The sequence below is a fragment of the Epinephelus lanceolatus genome, chromosome 9 (genome assembly GCF_041903045.1).
Source record: "Epinephelus lanceolatus isolate andai-2023 chromosome 9, ASM4190304v1, whole genome shotgun sequence".
NCBI classification, from domain to species: Eukaryota; Metazoa; Chordata; class Actinopteri; order Perciformes; family Serranidae; genus Epinephelus; species Epinephelus lanceolatus.
Window position 1 is genome coordinate 31,929,158 of NC_135742.1, and position 13,120 is coordinate 31,942,277.

The 13,120-nt window shown below is 43.5% G+C and overlaps 2 protein-coding genes across 3 annotated transcripts; one reads left to right on the forward strand and one right to left on the reverse strand.

The window, feature by feature from the left end:
- Positions 1-34: 34 nt before the first annotated feature.
- On the reverse strand, positions 35-5,767 carry sf3a1 (splicing factor 3a, subunit 1). Its single transcript, XM_033619353.1, has 16 exons — positions 5,680-5,767; positions 5,475-5,554; positions 4,567-4,676; positions 4,263-4,467; positions 3,907-4,164; positions 3,739-3,813; positions 3,499-3,649; positions 3,209-3,405; positions 2,870-2,987; positions 2,465-2,772; positions 2,120-2,362; positions 1,831-2,035; positions 1,138-1,292; positions 700-801; positions 538-609; positions 35-449 (listed from the first exon to the last, which is right to left on the reverse strand). The coding sequence occupies exons 2-16, from the start codon at positions 5,520-5,522 to the stop codon at positions 348-350; spliced, it is 2,349 nt and encodes a 782-aa protein (XP_033475244.1). The 5' UTR covers positions 5,523-5,554; positions 5,680-5,767; the 3' UTR covers positions 35-347.
- Positions 5,567-10,803, forward strand: ccdc157 (coiled-coil domain containing 157). Of its 2 annotated transcripts, none has more exons than XM_033619197.2 (10): positions 5,567-6,107; positions 6,205-6,355; positions 6,456-7,146; positions 7,228-7,305; positions 7,392-7,561; positions 7,660-7,836; positions 7,935-8,103; positions 8,347-8,486; positions 8,613-8,683; positions 10,333-10,803. In XM_033619197.2, exons 1-10 carry the CDS (start codon positions 5,860-5,862, stop codon positions 10,586-10,588), a joined length of 2,151 nt encoding a protein of 716 aa, XP_033475088.1. In that variant the 5' UTR covers positions 5,567-5,859; the 3' UTR covers positions 10,589-10,803. The 2 variants fall into 2 exon arrangements, with proteins under 2 accessions (XP_033475088.1, XP_078026977.1); XM_078170851.1 differs by having other exon boundaries at positions 7,660-7,815.
- The last annotated feature ends 2,317 nt before the right edge of the window (positions 10,804-13,120 follow it).

The following is a 13,120-nucleotide window of genomic DNA, read 5'->3' on the forward strand; positions in this document are numbered from 1 at the left end:
CCTTACACATCATCATGAAGCAACAAACAGCAGATTGATTTTTTAATTTATTTTATTTCGCATTATGCGGCTCTATTTGTCGTTACAAGTCACCAAATACTGTATATCAATCATGAACAAATCAAGAGTTGAACCAACAGTGTAAGGACATGCCTTCCAGTCAGGGTGCAGTATAATTCATTTAGCATTCTATGTCAACATTTAAGAAACATACTCTTCACACAAAACTGTACGAAAAGCGCTTTATAACTCTGAAAGTATCATTAAACTAAAATAACATGACAGGAGTAGGAAACATGTGTGACAAAACATGCACAAGTAAAATATTCTCCTCCTTGCTGCATGGCTCACTTCTTTCTTCCACCTCTCTCCTTCAGTGCCAAGTGAATGATTGAACCGTTGCTCATGTTGTAATAAGCCAGGGAGTTGGAATCCTTGATGAAAATGCCCTAAAAAGGGAAGAAAAAAATCGCATTATTGAATCAGTCCGGTTAAAAGGTTAAGGAAGTTTAAAAAGAGATCAAAGGAAAAGTTTACCTCATACTGTAACTTCTGTTTCCCTGCTGGCATGCCTGTAGCTTCATGGATTTTGACTTTAATAACAGACACCTGTGGGGATATTGCATTTGCAGATCTGTGAGAATGTAGTAGGTTTACACTCAATAAAAACAGGGAAACAATAAGCCAACATCTGCATACCTGATCTGTGAGTGGGACAGTGAAATTCAGCACTTGGCCATTCAGCTTCCATTCGGTCTTGTCCTGCATGTTGGGGACTTGTACTTTGACTGCCACAGGACCCTGGAGAGGAAAAAAAATTAGGCTCAAGATAAGACAGCGAGAGAGTAGGATGAACTTAGGTGTTGCAAGCTCAATCAGTAGTTTGACCATATTTATTACAACTAACCCTACTTTGTTTATTGAAGAGGTTGGCTTATCAGTGAAATATAAGGATATAGTGTCTCAACCAACGCACTTAAACACATAACTTTGATCTGGTTGTTAGTCTGTACACTGTATATTTGAAGACCTGTCAAAAAAGTTTGAATGCTGCGTTTTGGATGTTGTCTTCATTCCGACTGCAGATTGCATCAACTACTGAAATTAAACCAGTCACATTTCACTGCTCTAACAAACCTTATTCCTACGAAGGAACTCCTCCTCTGGAATAAGGTTGTCCTCTGTCTTCATCTTCTTGCTGACTGGCTCATCTTCATGGGGTGGGGGTGGGTGGGCTGGTGGTGCAGGAGCAGAGCTCGGGGGTTGAGGTACTGGAGGAGCAGGAACGAATGCTGGAAGAAAAAGCAGTTATTTTAATTTTAAATGAGCTTTCTGTGAGGAAGTTTCAGTTTACTTCCAAAACAATGCTTAGTTATTCTGAATGTCAGTGAAATGTGTGACGATCCTCCTCCCGTACTCTCAATGGCTATCTTGTTGGTTCTCATTTGTTGTGTTGCAGGAGCTGAGAGGAGGGTCTATGGCTGGCTGAGCCACACCTGGGTATAAATACCTCTCTTTCAGTTGTCAGTCTTACTCTTTCAGCCTGAGGACAGCTCTGGGTTCTTCTTCTTTATCATCCACACACACTGCTACGCACCCACACATGCACTACATTACTGATCACTGACAATACATGCTGTACTGTTTGATTTAACTTATGTTTTGTTAATAAGTTATCATTGTCAGCAAGCTCATTTGTCTCCTGGGCTGTGACAAATGAGCCTCCTCTTAGCTCCTACAACACAACAAACGAAAACCAGCAAGAGAGCCATCTAGAGTATGGGAGGAGGGTCGTCACAAATGTCAGCTGTTTGGAGACCTTCATCTTACCAGCTGGAACAACCATGGGAGGTGGTCTGGGGGCCATGATGTGAGGTGCTGATGGCGGCATGGGGACTACATTGATGCGGGGAGCAGGAATCATGGGAGGCATGGATGCTATGACTTGTCCTGGTGCAAGGCGCACAACAGGAGCCACAGGTGGTCTTGGAATTACAGGTACAGCGGACAAGAGAGTGGTGCGTACTGGTGCCACCTGTTGACAAAGAATACTTAAGTTGGCTGTTTCATTATTTAATTTAATAAATTTACCAATGACAAGTTTTTAAAAGTAACTCACAGACGGGGGTGGGCGAGGCACTGTCATTGGGGGACTTGGTTTAGGCAAACTGATTGGAGTGGGCATGGGAGGCTGGTGATGAATTTCACTGGGCTTGCTTGGGCCAATTTTCTCCTTAGTGTCATCCTCTCCCACCAGTCCTTTGGCCTTGTGAATGGCTTCGATCTGTTCTTGCAGGGTGATGTTGGCCTGTGCTGCTTGCTGGGTACGAGCCATACTTCCTGAGTGGCCATCCCAGGTAACCTGTTAACATGAAAAGATCAAAAATGAACCAACACAACTTAATTAAACTTAGGATTTCTTTTAACACCACACAGTGTAATATAAAGCCATATCTGTACTCACCTTCTCCTCTGGCTTCTGGATTTCTTCTTCACCAATCTTCTTACCGATGGCTGTCTCTTCCACACCAAAGATATCAGTACGCCTCTCAGCCAGTTGTTTCAAGCTGCTCTCAATATCCAGACCAGGAGCATAGACCTCATCTTCAGTCTGCCTCTCTCTGATGCTGCGGTCCCTTTGTTCCAACCAGCGTGGATCCAGCAGACCAATGCGCATGTGCTCCTGCATCTTGCTGGCTTGGATCTTCTCACCAGTGATTGGTGAGATGAGGTACTCATCTGGAGCAGCAACTGACGGCTGAGGCTTGGAAGCTGAAAGGAAAAGAAAAGTATGAGATTAACACACATTGCACAGATTAATAGCTTGTTACACACTTGGTATTCCCTCATCTAAGGAAGCGGGTGTTACCTTTGGGATCGTAGTCTTTGCGAATAATAACCTGGTCTGGAGTTGGAGGCAGTGGGGGTGGCATAGGGTTGTCTGGTGGCAGTGGAGCCTTCATGCCCTCATCGTCATCATCAGATCCCTGAAGAAAGCAGAAGGGGTGGCAAATGTTGTTACCAGCACTTAGGTTTGTTTTTTGTTTTTTTTCACGCAGAAGTTAGCAAACAGATTGTCAGTTTACTTGTATGGAAAAGGAAAATAAGACATAAAAAAGAAGGCAACCAGCGATATCGCTATGAATTCAATAAACCAAACCAAACAGTTTACAAGTCACAGTTGATGAATTACTTCATCTATTCTTACCTCATCCATGTCCTGCACTTGTGTGTCTTGATCTGGCTGTGAGGGCTGGCCTTCACCCCTAACCTCCCGTTCATCATCTTCATCCTCACTCTCGACTTCCATCTCCACCTCCTCACTCTCTCCATACTTCTCGTAACGCTCTTGGATTAAGATGCGAGCGCCAAGCTCCTCTGGTGTCGTAGGTGGGGGGAAGTGGCCTGGGGAAACAGAGACGCCAAAATAGATAAATTATTTTAGGTACATTTAAGTTTTTGCACATTTAAAGATGATAATATTTGTGGTAATATTACCTTGTTCGTTGGGCTGGAAATCCACTGTCTCTACCACTACAAAGTCATGCCAGTCAATCTGGGCATATGCCACCCTTTCTTTCTCTCTTTCCTCCTCCTCCTTCTTTCTCTCACGCTCCTGGAACTTTGCCCACTCAACGCGGTATCTCACCTGATGGTTGTGCAGACAGACAGCTGATTAACACGAGCAACACACTATTAAATGCTTACTCTGAGAAACAGTCAGTTTAAGGGGATTACCTGGTCCATAACCTCTCTTGGATTCTCTGCCTCTCTCTTCAGTTTGGTCAGAAGACCTTTGGGAGGGATCAGAATCTATATGTTGTGAGACAAGATCAAGGTACAGTTAAGCATCGCCACCCAAACAGAATAATTATAATATCAGAGAGGCACAATCTGTCAGCTCACCTTAGTGTACTGCTCAACCAGTTTGGTGAAGTAGTTGAAAAGGCTGTGCTGTGGCCGCAGAAAGTCAAACTGGTAGTTCCTCTGTTCTTTCTGCATGAGCTGTGTAAGAAACTGGCGACCATTGCGAGCAACAAACTGCGCAGTGAGCTTCACAACATCCAGATCAAAGGCTGAGATTGATGGAGGATCCGCAATGAACTCGTACTCAGGAGGCGGTTCTTTGGGGATGACAGTCTCTTGGATCACCTGTGACTGCACCTATTGACAAACAGAAAATATTAGTTGTCATAAAAAAGAATACTAACAGTTATAAGAAATGAAAATAAAAAACAGCAGACTGAAATGCCATATCTTACTTTTTGAGGAAGCTGTTGCGACTGCTGCATGGCCTGCTGCATAACCTTAGGCACGGCTGCAGATGGTTCCTGCGCTTTGCCCTCCTTAAATTCATTGACCTTGTGACGGTAGTAGGCATGGTAGGGGTCATTAGGGTTGAGGAAATTAAACTTTGGATTGTTGATCTCATTCTGACGGATTCTTGCTTCGAACTCGGGTCCATTCCTGTGAAATGACAAGAAATTAGTTAAATCATAGGCATGAAATCCAGTTAAGTTTGCAGCTGTATAAAACATTTCACAAGAGACATGTGGATTAACCAACCTGGCAACAAAGCTGGCGGTCTTGTCAACTATGTTTCGGACCTCAGGAGGTGGATATATGATACCAACGATGGGTTTAGTGGCCGGGGTTTCTTCTGATGATGCATCATTCTGTTGGGAAACATTTCATTTGTTAGGCTGCAATGTGCAAGATAAAAAATATCAAATCATGCATTACTCCTCGCTCACTACAAACAGATAAGCTTGAAATTACTCAAAATTCCATCCAATTTACAAAAATAATCCCTCTGTTTTATCGCTTGCAATGTCGCATGCATATGGATTTAGTTTCATATAAATGGTTTTAAACTATCTTGGTAATGCTTCTGCCATCATCCCAGTTCAACAGAGGAAATGTAACTTGTGGCATTCGAAGCACCATAAACATTTGGAATAAACCTAACACCCAACAGAATACCCCTTTCTATAAACTAATATCCGGGTTGTAGACAATCCACAGAGGATTATTGTCAATTTGTGGTAGAAAAGTTATGATAACTGCTTAATGTTTCAGCTCCACCTGTGAATTATCTTGTGTAACTACAACGTTGTTTCTGCAAATAAACGTCACTTTTGAGTTTTTCCAAATGTGGATTTTCAATACATTTTACCTTAGCCAACAAACCAAGTTGCTCTGCTCCTCCGTTGAGTTGTAATGATGGCAAAAGTCTCAGTAGCTATCTCAAAACATGTAACTGCGTTTTTCGTTACTTCGGGGAAAGCTAACAACAAGCTAACAAGACTTGCACTTTGTGGTGATTATCTAAAACAGACGCCACCTACGTAAGTTACACTAAATACGTCGAGACATTTCACAGTAATGTAAAGAATAAGTTAACTGTTCGTTAGCTTCCCACCACAGAAACAGTATGTTAGCTACATTGCTAACATTAGCAGCGGTATCGTCACCTTGTTGTTGGGCTCCGGCTGAACAATTTGAACAGGCCCAGGCGGCATGGCTGTGTCTTCTTTGTCAAACTGGAGGTAACCTGCCAACACCCAACCAACAAGAAGAGTTTGTGTATTTTAAAAAACACCACTTATATCACATACAACGCACTGAATACTGTGTAGTACAACCAAAAGTCTAAATTTACTGTAGTTGAACACTTACTGCGTCGCGCTGTCGTTGACCCAATGGAGACGTACTACTTCCGGGTACACGCCGCAAAGCATTATGGAACTTGCAGTGCTTTTCGCAGGTTGCCAAGGTGATGTGATGCCAACAAGCTACACCCACTCCCCTTTATTGCTTTGCCACACAGAAAAAATAGCCTAAGCTAACTTGTCAGACATGAGTCAGTTGTTGGGTCGTCAGGACTGTATCGATAGTCTCCGGAAAGACCTCGTCGACCTTCAAGGTGCGATTCTGGACGTGTTTTCAAGAACCGGACCGGTCCCCTTTTCCTCCTGGAAGTTCCCTGATAAGCTGTCATGTAATCTGGACATGGTAGCTTTACTGGAGCAATATGACTTTATGGATGGGGAGGATGCATTCAATCAGCACTCCCACATTGTGTTGTTGGAGTTGGTGATTGACAGGTAATACATGACCTAATGTTATATCAGATTAACAAATACCATGTTTCTCAAAGACTAAAACAGGACCTGTCTTTTCTCTCTCCTCTCAATGCACAAGACTGCTGCTTCTTCTACAAAGCTTCAATGCTTATGTTGAGCAAAGTAGGTGCAGCCACAGGAGAGAACAAACCCTGCAGAAAAGATGTCTGTCAGTTGGTCTTGTAGTCAGAAATTACTGGAGTAATTTAGTTCAGTTTGCCAACCTCAAGGTAGGCACATCACTTAATTAAAAAATGTAAAAGGAATGACAACACATTAACAAAGAACTGATAAATCTGATTATATTTTGTGCTTTCTGTCTTCTGTTAGGAGACCTACAAAGACATCAAGAAACAGACAAAAGCAAAGACATTTGACTGTGATGAAACAGAGACAGAGTCATCATTGCCCTCCCAGAATAGCACAAGCACACATTGCTTATCTGCTCAGTCTTCAACAAGCTCCTTTAAGTTTTTGCCACACAATCATGCACCCTCCAGTGCTACCCACAACGCCCTGTGCAATCCTAAAATTGACAGCCACAACGTTGGCTGCCAGACTTTTGAATCATCCCTTGTTCCCTGTGATGCATGTCACCAAGCACAGTCCACTGTGAGAAAAACAGGACATGCTTTGGTGGAACTGCTCCAGAGTGAGAGCCTGCCTTCATCTCTGCAGCCACTCTTAGTAGCTGTGGAGGAGACCCTGGAGCTGGGACACATGACAGCAGGCGACGTGACCCAGTGGGCTAATGAGCAGGTCAGAGACATGCGCCGGCTGGCAAAACATCTTCAGGATGTGCGGGGTACCGTGCAGCCTCTGAAAGACAGACTAGAGGCAGCAGAGGCAGAACGGGGCAGATTCAAGTCTCAGCTGGAAAGAACACAGAAAGAGTTCAAGCAAGAAATGGAAAAACACCAAGCGAACACAGTCCAGCTGGAGTTCTCACTGCAGAAAGCACAGAGATCTGTGAAAGAAACAGAGCAAAGGCTACAAGAGGAGCAACAACAACTCAAGAGAGGTGCAGAAAATTAACAAATAAATATGACAGGAAATCACTGAAATTACATTTACTACTGTATTTTTATTATCTTTGTAACAGAGATGTTGTGCTTGGAGGAGAGTAATTCCAGACTGAAAGAGAAAGTAGCAGCACAGCAAGATGCATTACAGGCACTTGGTAAGGACATTCATATTTTGCATCAAAATAAACTCTTATAAGATATCCTGATACACTATATGATGGATTTTGTTATTGTGTGGTAGACTGTGAAAAGAATGTGCTACAGGAGAAAGTGAGGACCTTGCACATAGAACAAGAGACCTGTTGTAAACTACAGCAAAGGATCCAGCACTTGGAGATTCAGATCTCTGAAACTCAACTCCATCTCCACAAAGAGAGCGCCAAGTACCACAGCGCCTGTCGTCAGCAAGAGGTCAGTGTGAGGACAAACACTGCTATTATGATGTAAAACCCATGAATTAGTCACATTAAAGTATTCAAATAGATTTTTACATTTTTTTGTGCACGCAGTCAATGCAGGCAAAGCAAAAATCTTTGTTAGAGAGAGTTGACACTCTGGATGAAGAGTGTGAAGAGCTGCAGAGGCAGTTGGGAGAGAGGGAGGAGAGACAGATCGACCTTCACAGTCAGCTGCAGCAGATATCAGAGGAGAAGGAACAAATGCAGGTGCAGCTCACTCAACAGCAGGTAGCCTATACTGGAGTTCTTTAGTGCCAAATACCCAGCATTTCATAATAAAGACTGTGAAACCCAGGGACACATGCTGTGATGCTTCTCTCCAACAGGACCTGTGTTTGGAGCTCCAAAAGGAGAAGCAGACACTAGAGATGCATGTAGGCGAGCTGAAGAACAGCGTGGCTGAGCTGAAGGAACACGTGCGAGCTTTAGAGGAGAGGGAGAGGCTGTTGGTGGCTTTCCCAGAGCTCAGCCCTCTTGCTCATACACAACCACAGAGTAAGCTATTATTTATATTTGTCTATTTAATAGTATGGTGTTGCACAAGTCATCTACATTACCTAATTGTATGTACATAGCAGTGTTAACAGCACCAGCTCTCTCTGTGGAATACACACATACAGACCTACATGCAGTACTTGGAAAAATAATTTTGTATACAGCCATTTCCCCGCTACTTCCTTTTTTAGCGCTGTAGTCATGTTCTAAGCTTTTACATGTTGTTCATTTCATATTTCCAAGGTACGGGAAATGTGCTTTTGGATATGGAGCAACAGCTGCAGGCAAATATCATTCGTATAAAAATTCTGGAGCAGGAAAACACTACCCTGCACACCAGCCTTGTGAAACTGAGGGAGAGAGCACAAAATAATGCGACTGGGGTAAGACGGGTGAAAATATGTAAATTAATGTGTATTACACATGAATATACCTGAAAGAGGAGGTACATTCAGCTGCTTTTGTGGATGTTGAAAATTATATTAATACTGTGTCTTTTTCCTAAACAGGAAGCCTCACCTCAGCAGGCTTGGAGCCTCTCTCCGCCCAGCACACCAGTAGAAATGCAGACAAGTCAGTTGTAAGTTAGATTTGTTACAAATTGCACTTTGAAACACATTAAATGAAGAGTGTGTAAGATTTAGGGGGGATATTAGTGGCATCTGGCAGTGAGGGTTGCAGATTGTAGCCAGCTGAAACTTCTCCTGGTCAGAACTCCTTCAGGGTTCATTGTTCAAGGAGGTTTTTACCAGGAGCTGAATTATCCACAGCGGTGTAATCCTCTCCAACACAGGTGGACTAGGTGATCAAAACTGGTAAAAACACTCAATAAAGCAGTTTCACATTTTAAAAAAATTGAGCATAGCACCCAGTCAACAGCCCAATCAAGTGATGGAACAGTTGACTGATGGAAGGGAGTCAGCTGATAGATCACATGATTCCTTTCTATGCAACCAGTTGGCAAATCTCATTCAGGGCACCCTATTTAAACTGCTTTGGCCCGCCTACTGTTGCTGCTTCCTCTGCAAGCTACTTTGCAACCTGCCTCCACCCCAGCTCCTCCTTTTCATGCTGTATCTGACTTATAAATGTCATTCTGTTTTTCACTGATGCTGCTCTGTTCTGTTCCCAGGGGGTCTTCGCTGCTGGTCTCCCTGCCTTAGGCTTTCTATGTAGGCGTATAGAAAGGCAGATAGGTTTGCTGTCTCTGCCTCAGGCTTTCCTCTTATGCACATGGAAGGACAGACAGGTGTGCTCTCTCAGCATTTAGGCTTTCCATGTAGGCACACAGAAGGGTGGAGAGGTATGTTCTCTCCGCCTTACTGTGCGTTCCCACCAAAAGATTCATGAGCGTCATAAGCAGCCAGCAGCCATTCATTTCCAATGAAGAGACGAAGAGCGTCACTCGCGTCGGCTGCAGCGAGCGACTGCGAGCAGCGCGATGCCAGCGACCTGAGCGTCAAGCTGAAGTTGAGAGAAGCTGAACTTTATGCAAATGAGCAGCGCCGCCGCCAAAGCAGCAGCGAGCAGCAGCCAGTTGCAGACCGTGAATATTCTCAAGGCGGGACAGTGAAAGAAAGAAAGAAAGAGATCTTCTGCAGCGCAGCTTGAAAGCCCCGCCTCTTGGCAGCCTTCTGCAAGCCCTGCCAGAGCTGCCAGGCAGCGCGATGCCAGCAACCTGAGCGACCGCTGGCAATTTTGAATCTTATGGTGTGAATGCACAGTTAGGCTTTCCACACAGGTGCATGGAAGAGGCCTTCTGCGTAGGCCTAGGAAAGGCAAAGAGGCCCCAGAACAGAGCCATACCACCAAATGTAATACTGCAAATTGGAATAAAGCTTTCTTTGACTAAAGTATACCTGACTGAAATAGCTTTTTTTTCCAACCCTTTTGCTCCAGAAGGGCAGGAACTATGGTGGCTGACGCAAAAACACCAATGGCCCTATCTAGAGCCAGGTGTTTGGTTTGTCCATTTTGGGCTACTGTAGAAACATAGTGGTGCATGGCATTCTGGGTTATGTCTCACTAACTATGTAGATATGAATGGCTCATAAGGTGACAAAAAAATGATTCTAATTTTCAGGTGATTATACACTAAAGAAAACCTACTTATCATAATATATACAACTTCTGCCAAGATATCCCTTGAATCCTATACACACTGGAACTTTAAGTATACATGTTTACACCATTTCTCTTGTATCACCTTTTATCTCCTTTGTCCCACAGGCAGAGCTGCAGTGCAACAGGGCTGGGCTACAGTCACAGAGGAAAGGGAGGAAAACGAGGGGAAAGTGGTCTGAAGTCAGCTGGGTCAGGGGATCATGTGTCCCCTGCTGTTGCCTCCCCCCTGTCCCTGCAATATCACCTTCAAACCCTCCACCTCAACACAGGCTCCAGTGCTGCTAAAACCTATACAAAAACACGCAGTGGTTCTCTCCTCTCTCACTCCAGAAGCTTAAATCAGAGGAAGAAATTAAACTGAATGCATAAATGCAAGATGCTTTTGCAGTTGGAGAGAGAAAGAACACAGCATTGTAGAAGGATATCTGGCAACATTATGACGTCTTATTGTAAATTATACCACACCCACTTTTTGTAGTTTTACACTGTCACTGTTTACACTTATTACAGTGGAATACCACTGTTACCACTACATTTTCATTGATTTCAATATAATAAACTGACTGTGGATAAACATGAGGAGGACTGTTCTTTTACTGCTGCTTAAATAGGGCATTGGTAGCTGTTGCACATTATGTTTCTGGATATATGATGCTTCTCAAACAAACCTGGATGTATCTGAATGGACAGCCTTCACAGCAGTTGAGTCACATGGCTCTGGGTAAATATGTGGTCATGTCATGTACAACCTTAAGTGTCACACAGACAATGACACGGAGACAAACATATCGAAAGCTTTATATGCCATCTTGTAAGGGTGGGGAGTCGGATGTTTCCATGGAGACACAAGTGCTCTCACGATTCACAGGATTCATACGCTGCTGAATCACCACAGACCTTTACTTCAGTCCATCCAAGATAATCAGTCATAGGTCTCATTAGTGCTCTGAGCTTTAGACCACACATACTGTAGATTGATGTGTATTAACACCACTTGCTTGTCATCTTTGCTTCTGCAGCACACTTAATGAGGCTTGCTTTGCAGCGGTAATTTGAGAGGCAACGAACTCGGCTATGTAATCTGATTCTAATATGGAGCCCAAGAGACTTAGGTTGTGTCAGAGTGAACAGTCAAACACATCTTTTATTTGTTCTTCTGTCTGTGTTTTCATAATGATGTAAGATAGTGACAAAGGGACTGACTGCAAATAATATTACTAATTGCACAAACACTGATCTCTGCCCAATACTACTTGAATGAACACCTGATGTGTCATTTCATTTACCTCACTTTTAGTTAGTTTTATATGGGGTTTATTCTGTGTCATTTTGAAATTCTGTGCATAACTTTCATTACCTTTAGGCCCAGGTTCCAAGTTGAATTATTTGTCTTTTGTTTTAGTTTCCTTCTTCTTTATATGAATACATACAGTACAGGCCAAAAGTTTGGACACACCTTCTCATTCAATGCGTTTTCTTTATTTTCATGACTATTTACATTGTAGATTCTCACTGAAGGCATCAAAACTATGAATGAACACATGTGGAGTTATGTACTTAACAAAAAAAGGTGAAATAACTGAAAACATGTTTTATAGTCTAGTTTCTTCAAAATAGCCACCCTTTGCTCTGATTACTGCTTTGCACACTCTTGGCATTCTCTCCATGAGCTTCAAGAGGTAGTCACCTGAAATGGTTTTCCAGCAGTCTTGAAGGAGTTCCCAGAGGTGTTTAGCACTTGTTGGCCCCTTTGCCTTCACTCTGCGGTCCAGCTCACCCCAAACCATCTTGATTGGGTTCAGGTCCGGTGACTGTGGAGGCCAGGTCATCTGCCGCAGCACTCCATCACTCTCCTTCTTGGTCAAATAGCCCTTACACAGCCTGGAGGTGTGTTTGGGGTCATTGTCCTGTTGAAAAATAAATGATCGTCCAACTAAACGCAAACCGGATGGGATGGCATGTCGCTGCAGGATGCTGTGGTAGCCATGCTGGTTCAGTGTGCCTTCAATTTTGAATAAATCCCCAACAGTGTCACCAGCAAAACACCCCCACACCATCACACCTCCTCCTCCATGCTTCACAGTGGGAACCAGGCATGTGGAATCCATCCGTTCACCTTTTCTGCGTCTCACAAAGACACGGCGGTTGGAACCAAAGATCTCAAATTTGGACTCATCAGACCAAAGCACAGATTTCCACTGGTCTAATGTCCATTCCTTGTGTTTCTTGGCCCAAACAAATCTCTTCTGCTTGTTGCCTCTCCTTAGCAGTGGTTTCCTAGCAGCTATTTGACCATGAAGGCCTGATTTGCGCAGTCTCCTCTTAACAGTTGTTCTAGAGATGGGTCTGCTGCTAGAACTCTGTGTGGCATTCATCTGGTCTCTGATCTGAGCTGCTGTTAACTTGCCATTTCTGAGGCTGGTGACTCGGATGAACTTATCCTCAGAAGCAGAGGTGACTCTTGGTCTTCCTTTCCTGGGTCGGTCCTCATGTGTGCCAGTTTCGTTGTAGCACTTGATGGTTTTTGCGACTCCACTTGGGAACACATTTAAAGTTTTTGCAATTTTCCGGACTGACTGACCTTCATTTCTTAAAGTAATGATGGCCACTCGTTTTTCTTTAGTTAGCTGATTGGTTCTTGCCATAATATGAATTTTAACAGTTGTCCAATAGGGCTGTCGGCTGTGTATTAACCTGACTTCTGCACAACACAACTGATGGTCCCAACCCCATTGATAAAGCAAGAAATTCCACTAATTAACCCTGATAAGGCACACCTGTGAAGTGGAAACCATTTCAGGTGACTACCTCTTGAAGCTCATCGAGAGAATGCCAAGAGTGTGCAAAGCAGTAATCAGAGCAAAGGGTGGCTATTTTGAAGAAACTAGAATAT